This window comes from Epinephelus lanceolatus, chromosome 23 (genome assembly GCF_041903045.1).
Source record: "Epinephelus lanceolatus isolate andai-2023 chromosome 23, ASM4190304v1, whole genome shotgun sequence".
Taxonomy (NCBI): Eukaryota; Metazoa; Chordata; class Actinopteri; order Perciformes; family Serranidae; genus Epinephelus; species Epinephelus lanceolatus.
The window spans coordinates 19,101,986-19,123,568 of record NC_135756.1 but is presented as its reverse complement, the minus strand read 5'-3'; the positions used below and the strand labels follow the sequence as shown (position 1 = coordinate 19,123,568).

Genomic DNA, 21,583 nt, shown 5'->3' with positions numbered 1-21,583 from the left:
TCACAATGCTAAGCTATTTGAATAACTGGAAAAAGACTTTTGTGTGTCTCAACCTTCCATCAGCAGAGTGATCACACTAACAATGTCAACACTTTCACAGTCAGCAGTTCATTTCATTTCCACTGGGTGTCCACACCTTGCAGGCTCACAAAAGGCTTGTCTCTGACAACCAATCACACCGGTTAAAAGAAAGCATCACACCTAGCAATGGGGTCAACCACAGCTCCTCACTGAGGTAAAAGCTTCTGTCCCTTCCTTGCTCAGAGGTGCTCTGAGGACTTTCCTACATCACTCCTAAGCTAGGACTCCTTACTAAAAGTAGTTTTAGTCTAAGTTAGGGGGTCTCTCATAGTGTTCTCAGAATGTTTGTGAATGTGGCCCCTGGTCTGGTTGCCGAGCAGTTAATTTCTTTATAGAAGTTATTTAAATGTATAAAACCAAGTTGTTGGCTACCTCAAATTACGTGTCCATTGCTTGATTGCCTTGTAAGTTATTCATATTCCTTTACTCCTTAAGGGTCCTCTGATCAAAAGAATCAAAGGGTTTTTTTCATTCAAATTAATCCAATTTTTAAACAAGTAATATTCATACTGTCCCAAATAAACAATTTGATTGATTCGATTGATTGCTGGGCAACAGTTTTGTGTGAAAGGAAGAGCCGTTTCTAGCAAGCCCTAGTTTCCTATTTTGTTCTGAGTCACTTAAATGCACCACCTGACCTTGCGTTCGGCGTCTCAGGAAGCTTTAATTAAAGGCAGGTGTGCTCAAGCGGGTGTGGCACGTGGAAGACGCCAAGGGGGTTACAGTCGTTCACCGCTGTGTTTTCGGTTAATATTAGTTTTTGTTGTTTGATGAAGTCGTTTAATACGTCATTGATTTGAACTTTGTTTTTGTAAAGGCCTGTTTATTTGGGGAATGCTTGTTTTCTTGTCTTTTTTGAACGCGACAGTCAAGACAATCGGTCCATGGCGTCATTCTGCAACTCTTAAACCAACCGAAGCACCTGGATCTTCAAACAGTGAGTAAAACTAAACCAAAGACAGTGAGGCCTGTCCCAAATATAGGCCTGTTGATTTCAGTAAGTTAAGCATAGCCCGGGCCACTAATTGAAGTTTTACCATATTTTTTATCTGGCTTGTGTGCAAGAATCTGAATTTGTAAAGTAAACCAGTATAAGCAGAATGTAACATGAGATGAAAAACTCAAGTACAGTATGTAGAATGGCCCATTTAATAACAATAATATACCTTGGATTGATTTCTTATGGATGCATTGATGTGTTCATCACTTAAATGTTGCAGTGGATAACAGCTGAGCTCATTTTGGGTACTATATATACAGCTGGGTAGTTTAATCTACAATATATCACAGGTTTAGTCTGTTAGAAGAAAATTATTGTATATTAACACTGAACTGTTTTAATATTGAAGTATTTAGCAGCGCAAAGACTTGTGACGCATGTGTAAAGTAGTTATGTTGTTTTAGGAAATTCCACTTTGTGTGAAACATTGAACTTCAAAAGTACGACCAAATAATTGGTACAAGGTTTGTTTTTCTATATGTTATGTTTGTTAGAATAAATATTAAATATCACTAACAACATCTCATACACCCATTGAGATGATTAATACAGTGGAATTTATGTGCAACGTAGCCATTATTCTCTGGCTACATAACGTGCAGCAGTAACAGCTAATTATAATAATTATTCACACTGAGTCAGAGTTCAGTTCAGATACATTTATTGGTTATTGTCTGAACGATTGCTGTAAAATAGAAGGAGCACATTCTTGAATTACATCATCAGCAGAATCATCAAAACATGGAGCAATCACTGTGATGTGACACAATCTGTTGTCAGTTGTCATGGGTTTCCACACAAGAAATCTGCTTTATTTTAAGCAGGTGTGTGATAGTTTTTGCTGTGTGATTGGGTATATTTTCAAACTGTTTCATTTCCAAACAAAATGAGTACAATTGTTACGCTGTACAAAACTGGGAACAAACATCATTTCACCAACTACAGACATGTCTCCTTACTTCAGAATTTTATTTTCCAAAACACTAGAAAAACTCTTCAATCATAGACTGGATACATTCATAGTAAAGCACAAATTACACTCTCTGACAGTCAATATGGTTTCAGACCAAACAGGTCAACATCACTAGCAATAATAGAAGCAATTGAAGAAATCACAAATGCTATTGAGCAAAAGAAATATGCAGTTGGAATATTTATTGATATTAAGAAAGCCTTTGACACAATCAACCATGATATATTACTAAAAAAGCTAGAAAGATACGGCATCAGAGGTATTGTGTCAGACTGGATTTAAAGCTATCTACAGAAGACACAGCAGTTTGTTACACTGGGTGATGTTTGTTTTTTAATGTTTGGACATTGTTTGGGGTGTCCCCCAGGGGTCAGTGTTGGGCCCTAAACTGTTTATCTTACTATCTTACTATATAATGATGAAAACCCTGTCTGTGTGTGTGTCTGTTCCATGTTTTTCTCCTCACTGACTTGGTCAATCCGTGTGAAATTTGGCACAGTGGTAGAGGGTCATGGGAGGATGCGAATGAAGCAGTATTACATCAATTGGCCAAAGGTGAAATTGCAAAATTTGAATGGGCATATCTCATGCCCCGTATGTCGTAGAGACATGAAACTTTGCACAGAGATGCCTCTCCTCATGAGGAACAAATTTGCCTCAAGAACCCATAACCGGTTATACAGATTTTCACTCAAAGCTGCCACACCCTCAATTATTATGCACAACTTCTGTAAAATGTAAACAGGTGAGGTGTATAAAAATTCAATGAGAGAGAGAGAGAGAGAGAGAATCATTTGTTAAGATAATATGATTGTGACACTAATTTCAGTGCTTTAAAGGTAATTCCCATTATGTGTTAGCATATTTGCCACACGGTTGTAGCAGTTAGTCAGAATCTGAATAAGGTTTAATACCAAGGTTTCCACTTACAACCAAACGGTGTGCAAGAAACACACAATGAACATTAAGAGGAAATAAAATTAAAGGCAAAGTACTGCAACAGTTAAGAACATATAGAGTAGAAAAATTACAATTAACGTATGTAAACGATAGTATAACATAACAAATACGTACAATATCAATTGTCATCCTGATGATCCAACAGTGAATTATCTGCAGTCCCCCTCGGAGGGAGAGTTTTAGCACCTTTCAGGTCATTGTTATGATTTTACGGTCTCATTGTTCTTAACCTTTTCATAGCTGTGGTGGGCAGCTGTTTTTATCTAAAAAAAAAAAAGAGAAGCTTTTTAAAACTGGGGGAAGTTGTTACAGTGAAAATAAAACCACTTCTGAAGGCTGAATAAAGTCTTGATACATTTTTATAAAAATGAAAGAGAAGCAGACAGAGGGGTCTACAGTCTACAGTACAGGGAGAACGCGAATGAAGCAATATTAGTTGGCCAAAGGGGGGGCGCTATAGCAACCGATTGAAATTGCAAACTTTGAATGGGCCTGTATGTCGTAGAGACATGAAACTTTGCACAGAGATGCCTCTCCTCATGAGGAGCAATATGCCTCAAGAACCCATAACTTCTGGTTATACAGATTTTCCGCCATTTTGATTTTTTTGAAAAAAAAAAAAAAATTGATCTCTTCCTACAGGGCTTGACGCTAACTTTTTTTTCCAAGGAGCACATGTGCTCCTAAGTTGAAAAAGTAAGGAGCACACAAAGAACTTTAGGGGCACAATGTAAATTGATCAAATAATGTGTTTTCCGTAATAAACATGATGCAAATAGACATTTACAAGCAAAATTATTTAATGAATTTGTATACAAAATGTACAGAAAGGTAAAATCATCAAGTTTTGAAAAAGTATTGCAATTTAATTTTGTTTTTAATGTTACTGTCTTATATATATTATCTTTGCAATATGATTATCTTATGTTATTACTATCCTAAAACATTCTCCAGGTCCTCTGAAACTCTGCAGGACTTATTTCCACCCTGCCCAGCAGCAGTACCGTGGCGAACGGTCCCTAACTGCCGGGAGAACGGAGCAGGCTTCCCCGGAGGTACACCGCTTTTCCTGGTCCCTCGTCTCCACCACACTTTGACTTATTTCCACCCTGCCGACAGTGGGACTTATATTCATTGTGCCGACAGTGGCTTGGAAGACCGCCCATAACCGTGTCACACGGGGAAGAGGGAAGGCGGCTGGAGTTCCTCCAGCATTTGTGGTTAGATTATCATATTTTTTTATTGACAAAAATATAGGCTGCTTCGGCTTTTTTATGCGCACATGTGCCCCTAAATATTTTTTACAGTTCGCACAGACCTATTTTTAGTCGCAAATGCGAGTGAAAGTTTGAAGTTTGACCGATCTGCATGAAACTCGGGGAACATAATCTAGGGACCAATATCTAAAGTTCCCTCTTGGCAAAAGTTGGAAAACTTGCTAAAACTGAGCTTCTATAAGGTGATGAATATTGTGGAGGGCGTGGCTCATCACATAAAGGTGTATAACATCTCAAGGGTTTCACCCATCACCATGCAACTTTGTAGGCATATGACCACACATAATCTGAGGGGACCCCTCCATTATTGACCCCATCAAACAAAATGGGGGCGCTAGAGAGCTAATTTCTTATCTAGGCCTAACCGCCATATCGATTTACTAAACTTGGTAGATATGTAGAACAGGATGCCTCAAGGTGACTGGAGAAAAGTAACTCTAATTGGCAACTGGGTGGCGCTATTAACAACAGAAAAATGGCTAAAATGCGACCGATCGTTGTGGCTCCCCCTGTGGCTGAATGTTTTTTGTTTTGTTTTTTCCTAATTTTTGTTATGACTAAGTCATGGTATGGTATGATGTACTCAATGGGTATGGACTAGTCTTGTATATTAATGATATTTGTAGGGTGTCACAGGTATTGAAGCTGGTGTTTGCTGATGATTTGAATATTTAATGTTCTGGGGAGAATTTAAAAGTACTGGAGGGAGTCACTAAGGAAATGAGCAAATTGAAAATATGGTTTGACAGAAACACATTATCATTAAACTTAAATAAAACAAAAAATGTCATTTGGGAATTGCAGGATTAATGAACAAGTACAGATAGATGGGGTGCAGATTGAAAGGGTTCATGAAAATAAATTCCTTGGGGTGATAGTAGATGAGAAAATCAGTTGGAAACCACACATCAAACATATACAAACCAACCAAACGACTAGGGAGAAGGGGTGGGATTAGATATGTTTCGACCTCTTCCCGCTCTCTTTTGAACAAACCTTTCATTGTCTTTTGTTGTTGCTTTCTTTTCTTTTTTTATGTTCAAAATAAAACCCTCAAATAAAAAAACAAACAAATCAAAAATATAAGACACCTGCAGAACCTGGTTTTGACCAGCAACCATGCATAGTGTCTTAGGTCACCTCAAAGATAACAAAAGTACTGTCAAACTACACGGAAGCAGAGAAATTGCTGAGACACTGGCAACTGGTGAGTAAAAAGAAATATATGATGCATCTTACCATGACAAATGTAGAGGGCAGTTATTTTACCAGAGCTGTTTTTTCAGATAAGAGCTGCAGGAGACTTTCAAGTAGGGCTGCTCGATTATGGAAAAAAATCATAATCACGATTATTTTGGTCAATATTGAAATCACGATTATTTACACGATTATGTCTTTGAATTTGGAACAGCATTTATTGAACATGTTAAAAAACACTCCTGTTAAATATATAAAAATATCTTGTAATGTAGTAGCAGGGTCCGATGTTAAGGTTTTTTCCTACTTGCCCTGTCGGGCAAGTACTTCTCAAATCTACTTGCCCCATCTAAATTCTTACTTGCCCTGCTTAAGAGGTTCTTTTTCTGGCTGTGTGGTGCATATTTTCGCTCATAACTTATATCTTACGTCAGCAGAGATGATCAGCCAATGGAGGCAGCAGCACATAAAAAAGCAGCACACTGCAACTGGCTCCTCCGGGGACAGAAACAGGAGAGGAAATACACGATTACAGGCCTGGAATTAAGTCATTTTTAGGGCAAGGCCACTTTGGCCTTTGATAAATACAAATTTATTGGGACATCACGGCCAAAATGTGGGGCACCAAGGCCAAAACAAATGGTGCAATAACAATATGTGCTAATTACATTGAATGAAGACAAAACAATATATGTGTTGAAAAACAGCACTGAGTTTATTAAAACTGGGTGTGCATGACTGGGGATATATCTTGTTTTTTGTTGTTTTGATTCATGTCCCTCATTTTTTAAGTCTTTGAAATCTCTTTATTCTTTTGTTATCTCCTAGTTAAGAAATTATTATTAGAAGAAGATTCTTTATTGTCCTTTCTCAGCACATAACATACATTGAAACGAAATTTGACCTCTGTGTTTGACCCATCCTACTGTATACACTGGGAGCAGTGGGCCGCTGCAGTGCAGCATCCGGGGACCAACTCCAGTTCTTTTGCCAATGCCAGTGGTCAGGGTCACTGACAGGTGTATTCACCTAACATAGCCTACATATCTTTAATTATATAATTATTCATATGTCTGTATGTTTATTTTTACATAAATTCCCAATATTTTATTTGCCTTTAAAAAATCCTCTTCCTTCATTTAATTAGACAATGTTTATTGTATTGTATTATATGTATTAATTCCTTACAGAATCTTGCATGTTCTTTAATGTGTGTTCAATTTATTAAAAGAAAAAACAAAAAAACGTTTTGGTGAACCCTGCAGCAAAGTGAGCCGTCTTCCTTAGAGATGATCTTTGCCTCCCAGTTTGTTCCTGGCGGCAGAGCAGAGTGAACCATCTTCCTTCTCAGAGGATCTTTGTCCCATCTCCATGTACGCAGTGTAAACATCTTTTGCTGGCGATTTGACAGTCACTAGAAGCACATTATGACCCTTTGTAAAAGTTTCTGTGTGGTAACTGTGCTAACATGAGCTAACGTTAGCGGCTAAGGACTGACAGGCTGTCCGGTGACGTTATGTGTGTGTGCATGTGTCTCGGAGTGTCAGTAACGTTATGTTAACTTAGCCGTAGCCTTGCTATGCTGTTTGTCATAAAACACAGGGCATGCTACACTGGCCGTATGGGTAGGAGGGACATTACGGCCACACACCGGGGACTCCACGGCACTGGCCGTTTGGCCGTGGTATAATTCCTGCCCTGCGATTAGAAATAATAAAAATAAAAAATCCGAGTTGGTGCTGCTTGCCCGATCGGGCATGTCTGCGCAGGGACTGCTGGCCCGCCGGATATTTTTACTTGCCTCGGGCATTCGGGCAACCGTTAATGTCGGACCCTAAACTGTTGTAGGCTACTGCACTCAATCTTTTGAAAACAAGAAATAAATAAAATACAATAAGAAACAGATACTTCAGTAAATGAAGTGGTTCTACCTTTTTTATCAACCAAGCGACGCTGCTCGGCCTCACTCCCCAGAGTTTCCACCACCCCCAGTAACATTCAAACTTGTGCTTCTCTTACTTTAACTGAAATGTTCTCCTTTTGTACAGCAAATGGATGAAATATTTAGTGGCTCCAGGGTGGGGAGTTCACCAGGCACCATCATTCCACACCACTCTTTCCAAGTAAGACTTCATCTGAACTCAGTTGGTCAACTCCTGAACAACGTGACACAGACGATTTAACAACCACTAAATCATCATTTCAGGACACTTATGAGTCCCATGCTGAGCGGAGGACAGCTGCTCTGGAGTCACTCGTGAGGCCAGAATTGGCAAGATGGAGGAGACTGAAGGAGAGAAGAGATTCTGAGAAAAAAAATGATCTCATGCATGGGACAAATACTTACTCAATTAAAAGACATTGGAAGGCAGCAAGAACAAATAATTGACTTACTAAAAGAAAGCAATACCAAATAAAAATGACAGACACACAAATGAAATTTATGTCTTTTTGATATGTTGGGAAGAAACTGAAAACATGTTTAAACTGAAACACTCCACAAAGGGAAGAAGTGGTTGGCTCATTCAAATTCACAACCATGAAATGACTACCTCTGGGGACCACTGATACTCCGAGATCCCCTGCATTTGAGCCTCCTGAATTTCGATAATCCCAAATGCATGCTCAATTGCCACATGAGCTGCATTCAGCTTCCTGTTGAAGTGCCTCTGCCTGGCCCTTATGTGCCCATCATCCCTGTAGGGCTTCATTAGATGTTGCAACAGAGGATGTGCTGAATCGCCATTGATGTGCATTCCCTCTGGCACCAGGGCCTGGTGATCTTCCTCTAATAGCCGCCCAACATCTGTGTGTCGAAATGCTCTCGCATCATGCCAACTCCTGGGGTGACCTACATTAATATGGCAAAAACACTGCTCGCCATCACAGAAGCTGGTGAGGATGACTGAATAGAATTGTTTCCTGTTATAACAGGCTATGGGGTTGTTGCAGTGGGGTTTTATGATGGGAATGTGACATCCATCCACAGCACAGATTGTATTTGGAAATCCGGCTGATTGAAACTGTAACAGATGAGCGTATTGCTTCTTCTGTGGGCCATGAAATGTGATATGACAGATGTGAATTCACCAGGGAACAAAACTGATGGAGATGGGTTGACATTGTAGATTTAGAGATGTTGAATCTGTCTGCCACACCCCTATATGACTCTTGGTTGGATAGAGTCCATAGACGGGCAAGAACACTGTTTGACATGGGTGGTTTTGTTTGTTGTGTGTTTGAATAGAAAGGTCCTGATGTGGTCATAAGGTCCAGGTTAACAGAAGAGAAAATTATCCAAATAACAAGCAACTATTAGTGATAATACTTTGGCCTTGACATGCTTTAGATAAGCCTACCTCCACTTGTCCTCTTGAAAGTCTGAAATGACTTTTGAAGTCAGTTACACTGTACAAGGGTACAACCTCCTTGACTTGACCGCAGCCTTATGTCACCACCCCCTGCTGTAGCCGCCTGCTCTCATATACTTTCCAGGCAAGGCGCAGTTCATCTTGAACGAGCCGATTAACTTGCATAAAATGGCAATAGGCCTGCTCAAGTAAAGTGCCTCAAAATTGTATTTAAGCAAGTTACAGTCCACCACCATGATAACAATTCACAATTAGTGAGTAAACAACACTTGTTACATGTCAACTTTTCAATGTTTAAGGCATGTACTTTGTAGATAATGCGCCAGAGTGCATTGAAAAGCATCAAAATAGAGCTTGTTTATCAAACTGTTTCCCTGGTGAGGATCCACCTGATCCCCCAATGTCCTCAAGTACTAGAAACGCCCCTGTGAAGCTGCCGGATGCACTCCTGTACCATGGGGGTCCCACATGGATGTGCGAATCTAGTTATACATGTGAATGTCCAAAACAGTTAAGTCTGTTAGGGTGATGTTCCCATTTACTGCAGAATGATAGACAGAAGTAGGTCACCTTGATGACTTGATGAGAACGTTAATGTGAAATCATCCTGATTGTTTATGCTCTATTTTGCTTATGGTAAGAACAATATATTCCTACACCTCTGCTAAAAATGACTTCCCCCTCCCCCATGACCTTAAAACATCTGATTCATTTCACCTGTGACCAAGGTTTAGTCCTTTTTAAACTAACCAAACTCGTTTGGTTTGCTTCAGAGGGGTCTGAGTTCTCTTGGAGTGTTCACATATGCGCAAAAAAGGCTGAGTCACAGCTCTGAGTCCACTTGGAAGGCTGAAAAGGACCAAGTGTGGAAAAACACCCTAAGTTATATACTATGTACATACTGCCATAGTATATAAAGTATAAATGGCAGTGTGTACATAGTATATAACTATGGGTGTTTTTCCACACTTGGTCCTTTTCAGCCTTCCAAGTGGACTCAGAGCTGTGACTCAGTCTGTACAGGGTGAAGTCAGGTCATTTGAGACACTTTATGGTAGATGATTAAAAAAAAAAAAAAACACCTTAAACTTTGAGTACTACATTAAGTTTGACCTGTAGAACTTGTAATGGTCTATGCTCTATGTCTATAAAGAAAATATGTTGCTTAATAAAATAATTTAGAAACTTTGGGCCTTCAAACATATCAAGAACCACTACATCTCTCCAACGACATGTTCAGGTAAAATGGGACAGTCATGTTTGTTTGTTTTTTAAAAGGTAAATTCTATTTCAGTACAGTCATTAATTCATTAATGTAACTTAACTGTTCTATAACATTGTTTTTAACCTTCAGATTGACAAGCACTACACCTGGACCAGCGTCTTTGTTCCAAATCGCAACTGGCCCGACAGCCTGCGACTCATCCTCCGGAGGGCCCTCGCACCAATCTCCCAGGATGGTTCGTCACCTGGATCTGAGCCTGTCTCTGGCTCTGACTGAGTATGTTTTTATCTTTAGAACAATCTGTAGTAACACTACACCTGGATCCCTGACCTCATCCCAAACTCAGACAGCCACGGCATCCCACGGCTTGTCCTGCGTAGGGTCCCAATCCTACTGACCCCACATGGCTATAAACCTGAGCCTCGAGACCCCACCTCAAGAACCAACAAAGGTGGTGAAAGCAAGCCTCCCAAAAAGACCTCCAGGAAAGGTGGCAAAGAAAAAACAAACTGCAAATAATGAACTTGGATTGTATTTGAAGCAGTTTAATACATGTACTTTCAGCATTCATAATACAAGGAAGAGTTCATTTTGTTCTGGGCTTGTACCACATGAGTAATCTTACATGTAAATAAGGTTTTCCACAATAAGACCTGCTGTGAAGTGAACTGTTTTAAAGTCAGAAATGAACCAGCTTTAATTAGTCCGATCACGTTGTGACTCATGTTTTCCTTTTTCTCTTTTTCCAAGAGGCCAAGTCCAGTTATGCAAATGGTGGACACAAACTTGAACTGTCCACTGAGCAGCACCAACGTGATCTGCTTGTGCAGGTCCCTCCTCACGTTGTATCACAACCTCATCACAGGCTCAAAGGAGTTCCCTTTGATCCCCATTAGTCACTACCAAGCTAGCAACTACTCTTCCTGGGGTCCATACAAGCAAATATTACATCATAGATTAAAATGTGTAACTAAAAAGTCAAGGCAAAAAGGAACAAAATACAACCAAAACACAAGAAAAATACACAACAAAAATTAAAAAACAAAACAAAACAAAAACAGATAAAACCAAGAGATTAACCACAAAATAGTCAGAAGTTGTCAGGAAAAAAACAATAATATTAATAATGATAATAATGATTTTACAGCTCAAAGGTAACTGTAGTACCAATTAAACAGTATAGTGATTGAGAGAATTAAAGACCAGGAGAGTTTCACATTAAGGTTCATACATTACATAATCAAAGTAATATAACTTATGACATTTGATTACTCTGATTACATTTCTAACAAATGTTTTAAACTGGGCAATAAATCAGAATCTGAATCTTTATGTCATTGTACAAGTACAACAAAATTGTACCCACTGAGCAATTTACTGTGTAATAGAAGTCTAAAAGACATCTAAATGGTGCATAGTCGTCTAGGCTAAAATAAGTTTAAATTTGGTGCAAAAGTTAAAGAATAGTAGCCGTCTAAATTTCACCTAGTCGTTTTTTTCAACGTCATTTCAACGGGCATTATGTTTAAATATATACATTTAGATGATGTTGACAAAATAGCTAGATGAAATTTAGACGGCTACTATCTTTCACTTTTGCACCAAATTTAAACTTGTTTTAGCCTAGACAGTTAATAGACATCTATTTAGACCGCTACTATTCAAGAGTAGTAGCGGTCTAAATCTCACCTAGCCGTTTTTTCAACATCATCTAAATGTATATATTTAAACATCCACCCGTTGAAATGGCGTTGATAAAACAGCTAGGTGAGATTTAGACGGCAACTATTCTTTCACTTTTGCACCAAATTTAAACTTATTTTAGCCTTCACGGATAATAGACGCTTTTTAGACAGCCATCTCAGTTTTAGAACGTATTTATGAATATCTTCCAAAGACACATATCAAGCTTTCGTGTAACCTAACAGCCTGCCAAAACAAAATGCAAGTCATAGATGTTCAAAGTTTAAAAAAATGAAGGGACAAAAATTATACCTGGGCAGCTTTGACCAGAAGAATCTTCCCTGAACAGTCCTTACCTGGATGCAGTAGGCCTTAAACAGAATGTTTAGACTGGTCATTTCTACATTGGTTTCAAAAAGGTAGCTGTGCATGTTGTACATTAGTCCATGAGAAATATGTATTTTTTAAATGTAATTATTACTATTGTCATTTCTACTTATTACTTTGGTGTCTTACTGGATCTTGTGTACAAATTAACAGTGAAACAGTAATATCATTCTTTTCTTGTGTTTTACATACTCGACCAAACATTCAATGGAAGGACTATTAATAGTAATTGCTAACACTCTTTCATGCTAAATGGGCCATTGAACTTGTAACTGAAAAGATTTTCAAAACTTAGGGAAGATGTTTGTTTTTAAGGCATGATTAAGTCCAAAATCCCATCATTATCTATTGGGGAGATAACCAGAGGCAAAATTGAAACTGTTTTTATCGCATCTGTATCACATACTATACTATAACTTTTTTTTATCACATTTTATCACATACTATACTATGACTGTTTTTAATCACATTTTTATTACATACTATACTATGACAGTTTTTATCACATACTATAACTGTTTTTACCACATTTTTATCACATACTATACTATGAGTGTTGTTTTATATCACATCTTTATGATGAAAACAGTCATAGTACAGTATGTGATAAAAATGTGATCAAAACAGTCATACTTTTGTATGTCATAAAAATGTGATAAACAGTCGTGGTATGTGTGCAGATTTTCTTAAGAGAAATGACAGTCAAAGAGCAATGTGACTAGCTTTTATTAACAATGATGCAAAAACAGAATGAAAAACTGGACTCTGGGATTCATCTGAAGAACTAGGGACAAATAAAGGAGATGAAAAATAATTTATCAGTGTAAACTTTGTATTTCAATATAAAAGTTTGATTTGAATGTGTGCGACTCAAATTTTGATGAATTTATTTTCCGTTTCATGGTATAGATGGTAGCAAGTGGACTGGTGTTTACATTGATTGTGGGAGCAATGGAAGAGTGTTCAGGACAGTCCAAGTCCAAAAATTAACATGCAGTTCTACCAGGGTTAGTGCTAACTTTAGATCGAGCTATACATTTTCTCAAAGTTTATCGTTGTGTGATTTTGACGACAGCTTTTAGTTATGTTACACGTTAAGAGAGGTGCTTGTATTTGTCATTTTTGGATATGTAGTGTCAATGGATGACATGTGGGAAGGAGAGGAGCATCATAAGACCACCTGAAGGAACATCTCTGTGCTGAAGCCCCGATGTAGGAAATGTATTCTCTGTATCATCAGCTGCTGTGTTTCATGTTGAATATTGAAAACATACAAAATATTTTAAATTGAGGGGCTTCTTCATTAAAAAAAACATGAGAGAGTAGGAGTTGCCACAGACCCAAAGTTACAATATTTCCATGGAAAATTCTCCACAGTATGGATTGGAATAATCTGTGCTCTCCTGTCAATGCATTTGTCATGTGTTATTATATAAGGTACAATTCCAGTGAAATGTGATGTTAATTCAGTTCCTCTAGTTTGTGCATTATAAAAAGAGTGCAATAATAAATATGTGTATGATTAGGGGCCTGTTTCCGTACCAAGGATCCCCATCAGGATGCTGTCTATGGTGTGAGACTATATATTCCTTTGTATTGGATATCTCTGGAGTTTCTTCAAGCATTTGAGGTGGAACAGTGTGCAACACCCAGGTCAGGTGTGGACACCATAGTACTTTAAGCTATCCACCCTCTACACTTAGGACCTGTCCTAACATTAAGATCCCTGCTTCTCCCCAAAGTCAACTATCAGCTCCTGACTTCGCAATAAAATATATATATTTTTTTATGTGTCATTTTATTGTTTACATGAAAATATAGTCCAAACCAGATTACTGATGAAGGTAAACTTTTTTTCTGCATGAGGTTGATCACAGGATGTGTAGCAGAAAGGTAGCTCAATGTGATAAACAGAACTTTGTAATTCCTTAAGTTGCACATTCAAGTCCAAATACTGAATTAAAAAACACTCCATTTGTACTTGTTTATAAGAAAGTTTTTGAAGGACTTGTGTTTTTGGGCAGACGTAGCTAGAAAGAAAATAACTGTTCAGTCTAACAGTCTAAAGTGTTTTGAGCTACAAAACTCAGAGGAAAGACAGAATAGATGGCTAATTCAACAGCTCACAGTGTTAGAGGAATGATTAGAAATTCTGATGTGGTTTCAATACTAGTTGATGCTCAGTGAATTTTGATGCCTTTGTCCAAATGAAGTGTGTGATTTTTCTCTGTATATTTCCATGTACTGCATGGATTGCCATGAAATTTAATACTGGTATTCATGTCCCCCTCAGGACAAGTCAAGATTGGAAACATCCTTATAATGATAATGTTGATAGGCTTAAACTCTCTTACCCTATGTCTTGAAAGCAGAAAGCCAGCCTTCTGAACAGCTGTCTCCAGTTCCTCCTACTAGGACACCTTAACAGCTGGCTTTTGAATGCCTTTGTCCAAAGATGAGACCAAAAATCTTCCAACAGCTAGAGCTGGCAAGTTCACTAGCTCAGTGTGATAGAAGACTTGTTTGATGATTTGAGGATCAGGGTTCAATTTTCAGGTGAACAGTCAGTCTCTTTTACAAGCTAATGTATGAGGGAGAAAGTTAAATGTTGTAAGGAACACAGACAAAGTGTCTCTGGCCTGGTAGCCCAGGCTGTTAGCGCACTGGTTGGAGGTCGTGAAATTGAATGTTCAATCCTTATCCAGGGCAGGTGAATTTTAAAGTCCCCTGTCCAGAGGAGAAGGTGATAGCCTCCGTGAAACACAGCTTAAGTGTGAGGTGGAATAGCTCAGGCTGTTAAAGGCCTGCCTGGGAATCATGAGTTCAGTGGTTCGATCCCTTTTTTATTTTAAAGTCCATAGCCCAAATGAAAAGGTTAAATGCACCTGGAGAAAGGGTTGTATGTGTAGCGGAAGGATAGCTCAGTGGTTAGGGCTACAGGCATTAACGCGGGAGACCGGGGTTCACATCTGGGTAATATGAAAGTCCTAGCCACCTTCCTGCCTACCCTACTTCCCCTTCCTAGCCACCTTCCTGTCTACCCACCCTACTTCCCCTTCCTAGCCACCTTTCCTATTACCCAGTCCTAGCCACCTTCCTAGCCACCTTCCTGCCTACCCACCCTACTTCCCCTTCCTAGCCACCTTTCCCGCCTACCCTACTTCCCAGTCCTAGCCACCTTCCTAGCCACCTTCCTGCCTACCCACCCTACTTCCCCTTCCTAGCCACCTTTCCTGCCTACCCTACTTCCCCTTCCTAGCCACCTTTCCTATTACCCAGTCCTAGCCACCTTCCTGCCTACCTTACTTCCCCTTCCTAGCCACCTTCCTGCCTACCTTACTTCCCCTTCCTAGCCACCTTTCCTATTACCCAGTCCTAGCCACCTTCCTGCCTACTCCCCCTGCCTACTTCCCCTTCCTAGCCACCTTTCCTATTACCCAGTCCTAGCCACCTTCCTGCCTACCCTACTTCCCCTTCCTAGCCACCTTTCCTATTACCCAGTCCTAGCCACCTTCCTGCCTACCCTGTCAGAACAACCGAGTTAGTGGTTTAAAAGAGGGAAAAAACTAACAGACATACATACACTCATTTACATGCAATCATTTTGACATTAAATAATTTTTCACTGGTGTCCATGTTTCAACATATTCTGTGTCATTCTGCAACTTGAAAGCTACTTTTTCCAAGTTTATAGTTTCTATTGCTTCAGTGATCCATTCTTTCTCCGTTGGTGCTTTTAAGTAAATCCAGTTATTCGTGATTACTTTCTTTGTGACCATACATAGAGCGAGGAAGACCTTTTTATCCTTTAATGAAACCGTATTCAAATTGTTAAAATCTCCCAGTATACATAACTGGTGTGAGAGGAACAGTTATGCTAGCATGGCTCATTGCCTCTTTTGTTATACCAAACCAGACATCTTTAATTTTATAGCAACCCCATAACAAATGAAACAAAGTTCTGTCAGCATTTACCTCTCTTAAAGGGATAGTGCACCCAAAAATGAAACTTATGGAGATCCCAGCGAAGGCACGTGAACACACATGAAGGCGGTGCCCATGTCTCACGGCCTCGTGCAAGCGCTCACACGTCAGCGCAGTGTACACTGAGGCAGTTAGAGCTACAGGCTACAATGAGGCTAAAAACAGAGTTCAAATGACGTTTTTCCAAACAACTTTTTATGTCGGGGCTTCAGGACACTTGGATCAATACGGATGAGTAGTATGGAGATAATTTCTGGTTTCAATTCTGTGTTCTTGGATATTTTAATCTGGGTTGTCGTCAGCCATTAGGTGTGCAGTTGTGCTGCTAACCACTCCCCCCTCGGATCTCCGTAAGTGTTGTGAGGACTCTAAAACTTGACCAGAGCCTCCCTTGGCATGCAGGTGAGTAGATAATGGCTGAATTTTCATTTTTGGGTGCACTATCCCTTTAAGCCCATTTTGAATAGTTTTGACAGTGTGTAATATAATCTATCAAGTATTTTAAATTGTCTTAGTTTGTTCTTTATACAATGAAAAGGTTGCCTTGCATTATTTCATATATCATTCCAGGAAAGGTCTTCCTCTTGTTTATGTTAATCTCTTCCATTTTTTTTCTTTTTTTTTGCACAAAGGGTGAATTGATCACCAATGCTTTCATTTAGAATTGTATACCATAATTTAACTACATTTTTACTGAATAAGTCATGGCTGAAAAGAATATTTTCAAAATTGTTCGCAAATTATCAATCGGAACACAATTTTTTAATAGAATGCTGTAATGCAGGATAGTTTGTATTCACTTTTTGGAATATTATGTTCAGTGATTAAATCATTAAAAGTTTTAAACAGTTATCAGAGAATACGTCTCAAAGCTTAGTTATTCTATTATCCTTCCATTTTTTCCAATTACCTTTTTGTTCACTGTTACATTTGAGTTCTGCCATATTGGTTGATTTATTGTGGTATCTGTGTTAATTCCAAGAATCTTTTTGCATGACTTGTTATATAAAATGTTAAATGACACTTCAGTGGGGGTTTCAATCATTTCATGAAATACAGACATTTTGTGCCAATGTTTAAGTTTTGTAACGTATTCTCTTCAATGTATTTCCAATCTTTAATCACACAAGTATCAAATATTTGCTGACAACCAAATGATAAATAGTGAAAGAAGTTGAGAAGCTGTAGTCCACCTTTTGTTTGGATTAGACATCATATATGAACATCATGTCTTTTCACCATGGTGAAAATGCTTTATGTAAATCATCAAACCTGGCTTTTTGTATTATAACAGGCAACATTCTCAGAATGTAGTTGACAGTAGGAAGAATATTAATTTTCACTGTATTCACTCAGCCCCACAAAGACATGGGAAGGCTCAACCAGCGATCAATATTTGCTTTTATTTTTTTGAGTGAGATTTACATATCACGTTTGATAGATGCTTGATGTCATTCTTAATCCTAGATATATTATTTCTGTTTGTTTCCATTTTATTTTAGTATTCCCTACACACGTGACACCGCAGGTTTTGTTTAAAGGTAGCAACTTGCATTTCTCCCAATCTGACAGTGAACCTTGAGTAATGATCTGATCGAGATGAAAAAGTGAGGGTTCCACATCGGTTAAATATAAAATAATATTGTCACAATACAGATGTTTTATACGTTTGGCTTCCAGTTTGTATACCTTTAATACTTTTCTCAGTCAATGGCAAAATGACTAAATTAACTAAGAGTCCTGAAACTGGGCATCCTTGTTTTGCGCCTCGATGTAAGGTGAATGGTTTTGAGAAGAGGTCATGAGTTCTTACTGAGGCGATAGGTTTTAGGTACAGCATTAATTAATCCACTGTATGAAGTTGGTGCCAAGTGCATATTGCTGCAGGGTACTGAACATAAATGGACACTCAATACGATCAAAGGCTTTTTCAGCATCAATCGTACACAGTGCAGCCAGCAGAGGGAGCTTTATTGCATACTGTGTGATATTGAATAATTTCCTTGTATTGTCAGCCGAATATCGTTTCCTCATGAAGCTAGTTGGGCATTAATAATTAAATAAGGTGAAAGACTGGAAAAAAAACAGGAGGGGGGGGGGGGCGGGGGGCCCAGCCACAAACCAGCTGATGGAGTCAGCACTCCAAAGAGAAATCAGAGCTTACATCTTCATACTGGTAGTTGACAGATCCTTGATATATGGTATCCCTCTGTCTGAAGTTGTCTGCAAGATGAGTAGACCATCACCTTGGTAACGCCTTGTAACATTGATTTGTGCACTGAACAAAGCACAGTGGAATGAACCTTAATGCAATTTCACTGTTAGTCAGTCACCATGAAAAGCATGTATCTGCATCTGGACACAGCAGGCACCGTAGTCATCAAAGAAGATTCTCAGTCCTTTGTTGTAGAGTTTGATGATTGTATTTAGAACCTGAGGACTGATGCTGTAGCACTGACATAGGCAGGAAATGTCATTTCAGCAGTGTCCATGAGAGATTCCAATGTTTCAGAAGAGTTCCTTAACATGACTATAAAACCCCAAAACGTACAAAACTTCACTCTGTCTGCATTTGCAACATCTCTGCTGACATTACATTATCATATGAGCATGATGTGTCACAGTGAGTAAAAAATATTACTGCATGTGCAGTGTACTTCAGTGAGTGCTTCATAAGCAGAGTCCTGCAGAAGTAAGTGTCTCATGAACTGAAATGTTACAGGATGGGCAAATGCGGAGCACTGGTGTCTGATAAATTACAATCAGAGGGAGTGAAATTATGTAACAAGCACAATTTATTGCCAAAATTAAACGAGAAAAATCAATGTCAGGTTTATTCATGTAGCAGCAGCTGCACCTGGTGGGCTCCAGCTACTTTATCCTGAACTACACTTATTCAAAAACATCCTTAAATCAAAAGAAATTTAATAGATAGTGATTTAAAAAATAAGTTTGGACTGGAAAAAACAGCCTGTATAAATTATAAATAGGTACAGCGAGGTGTTTAAATGGGTGATGAGCGTGTTATCGCTTCTCGCCACCAGAGGTCGCTGTCCTCCGTCAGTGTGGAGATGCAGCAGCCCGGTCAGAGGCAGCAGAGTGTCGGGAACTCCAGCAGCTCCGCTCCGTATATTTCCACTGACCCTCCGCTTTACGGATTCATTCATCCAAGTCAGAGCTGCTGCTCGGTGTGTCCGGACCGGATCTGTCCGCCCATCCATCCATCCATCCACCAGCCTGTCTATCCAGCTGCTGACTGAACCTCTCCTTTCATCCAGCGGTGCGCTGCGGCCGCATCTGCGTCCGGGAAGGTCAGAGACGTCATTTTAAATCCGCGGAGCTGACAACTTTTCTTTATTTAATTCCTCTTTTCCTGAGCTGCGGTTCATCAGCGGGAGGCTGTTGCTGCATTCAGCGGGCATTGGTGAGTCTTGAGTCGGTGTTTATTTAATGTGAGGTGCGTCCCCTCTGGACACAGCACTGCAACACTGAGGTGTGGGGGTGATCAAACCTGTGGTCAGGCCACGAGGTTTCATTTTTTACTGACACAATGACACCTTTAGGGAAGGTCAGGCACTGTCTGCTTCTCTCATGACACTAAATATTTATATGACATGTGGCGGGCATTTATGCGATTTAAAAATGGGTATGATATTCAGATATGTTGCATTCAGTGTCTCAGATGAACAGTACTGTAACATCCTAAAAGTTGGACAGATCTCTCAAATGGGAACACTTTCAGGTTTCTGTAATACAATCACGTGTATCTCCACTTCAGCCCTCATGAATATGCAGTTTTATCTTACTCTCCCTCCACCTTCCCCGACTGAGTTCCAGGACGTCATTTGCATTCATGAGCAGCTCTGAGTGTTACATAATAGCGCACATCTCAATGGGATTTGGGGTCAGTGGATACAGCCGACACGGTGCCTGCCAAGCCGGGTCCGGGAGGGACTCCCAGCAGGGGTTCTGACGGATGTTGTGGGTGGGATGCCAGCACAAGTGGAGATGGAGAGAAAGAGAAGATGAGATGACAGAAACTTTGACAGCAACTCTGAGCTGAAACGCACATATCAATAGAAAGTGCATGTAACCAAGTACAGTTATTCAAGTGCAGCACAATTCTGAAGTACTTTAATGCAACCTTACTTTGTAGAATAAGATTTTACTACAAAGTTTACAATCAATAAATGATGCCGTTAATTAATTCATATATAATAGTAATACAATAATGTAATATTTACATTAATATCATGCATTGGAAAGGACATATAAATACTTTAACCTTTAATACTTACCCTGTGGAGCAATGACTGGATCCATGTTTTGTTGGTACTGTTGTGAAAAACCCAAATTGTAAATACAAATTTTGTTTTACTCCTGTTTTTTAACTTACATTTTCAATGGAGAACTTTAAATGGTAACCAAGTATATTTCATATTGGAGTATTTCAACTGTTACTTAAACCAGTGGTTCCCAACTGGTGGGTCACGGTCCAAAAGTGGGTTGTGGGTCCATTTTGAAAAGACCGCAAGTGACTTGTGAATGTAACATTTTTTTTGTTTTGTTTTGTTTTTTTTTAAAAAAGACTTTATGTTAAAGTACAGTGAATTTGCAGCACAGAGCTTTTATTTTGAAGTGCCATTTCCTGCTGTAGAGTGAGTGACTAACAGACAGCTACCTGACAGAGACAGCGAACTACCTTAACGACATGGCAAAACATATGACGCTGAATATGTTAAACTGTGTGGACCTTGAACTAATGACGAAGGAAAAATCTGGACCCCATGGCTGGACCAGTTGGGAACCAATGTATTTCGTGGCATTGAGGACTGCAGATCGCAACCAGCTGAATCTTCTCCCATATGCCAAGTCTGAACTCCAAGTGTGTTTTCTGATGCTGTCTGGCATGTCGGAGACGGACCACTAGCCCAGCACCTGGGCTCACTTTTTTACTCTGGTAACTTAAGATTCAGACGTTCAGGAGGTTTTTAATAGGAAGCCCAATTATCCACAGAGGTCTCCTCCTCTCCAGAACACACCAGGGGTCTCATTTATAAACATTGCATACGCACAAAATGAGGCCTGAAAGAGGCGTACGCTACTTCCCACGCAAAAGTTATGATCTATAAAAACAGACTTGGTAGGAGAAACTTTGACCCATGCTTACGAACAAGCTTACGAGACAGGAAAATGGTGATGGAGATGGTGAGGTGGAAGCCTGATGGTAGAAACTGTCGAATATTTTTTGGCACACTCCATTTTTGGCTTTTGTTCAGACGTACATTTTTAGTATGGATCCTACTCTTTGTTTTTCAAATGAGACCCCAGGTGATTTAAACTGGTAAAACATTGCATAAAGCAGTTTCATGTTAATAAAATTAGTGTTGTTTTCTGACGTGGCTTGTCGCAGAGGGGTTGCTAGGTACGGTCGCTGATGCAAAA

At 39.3% G+C, this 21,583-nt stretch overlaps 2 protein-coding genes across 4 annotated transcripts in view; both read left to right on the top strand.

Annotated features, from left to right (window-relative positions):
• Positions 1-763: 763 nt before the first annotated feature.
• Positions 764-11,487, top strand: LOC144461783 (uncharacterized). Of its 3 annotated transcripts, XR_013490415.1 has the most exons (4): positions 764-1,018; positions 3,969-4,069; positions 7,537-7,611; positions 7,695-7,908. XR_013490415.1 is itself a non-coding variant. In XM_078165329.1 (3 exons), the coding sequence occupies exons 1-3, from the start codon at positions 916-918 to the stop codon at positions 10,358-10,360; spliced, it is 351 nt and encodes a 116-aa protein (XP_078021455.1). In that variant the 5' UTR covers positions 764-915; the 3' UTR covers positions 10,361-11,487. The 3 variants fall into 3 exon arrangements, 1 of the variants encoding a protein (XP_078021455.1); XR_013490416.1 differs by lacking the exon at positions 3,969-4,069; XM_078165329.1 differs by lacking the exons at positions 7,537-7,611; positions 7,695-7,908 and adding an exon at positions 10,214-11,487.
• A 7,712-nt stretch (positions 11,488-19,199) lies between these two features.
• Positions 19,200-21,583, top strand: part of rerg (RAS-like, estrogen-regulated, growth inhibitor) — a 73,868-nt gene continuing 71,484 nt past the window's right edge. The window contains exon 1 of the mRNA XM_033614293.2: positions 19,200-19,562. The gene's annotated coding sequence lies outside the window, so the exon portion shown is untranslated. The remainder of the gene's footprint in view (positions 19,563-21,583) is intronic.

Bases quoted from the DNA above. Each gene is read 5' to 3' on its own strand.
- LOC144461783 (XM_078165329.1), top strand. From the start codon at position 916: ATGCTTGTTTTCTTGTCTTTTTTGAACGCGACAGTCAAGACAATCGGT. The intron at 1,019-3,968 runs GTGAGTAAAACT...AACATTCTCCAG, and splicing joins AGCACCTGGATCTTCAAACA to GTCCTCTGAAACTCTGCAGG. The intron at 4,070-10,213 runs GTACACCGCTTT...TTTAACCTTCAG, and splicing joins CGGAGCAGGCTTCCCCGGAG to ATTGACAAGCACTACACCTG.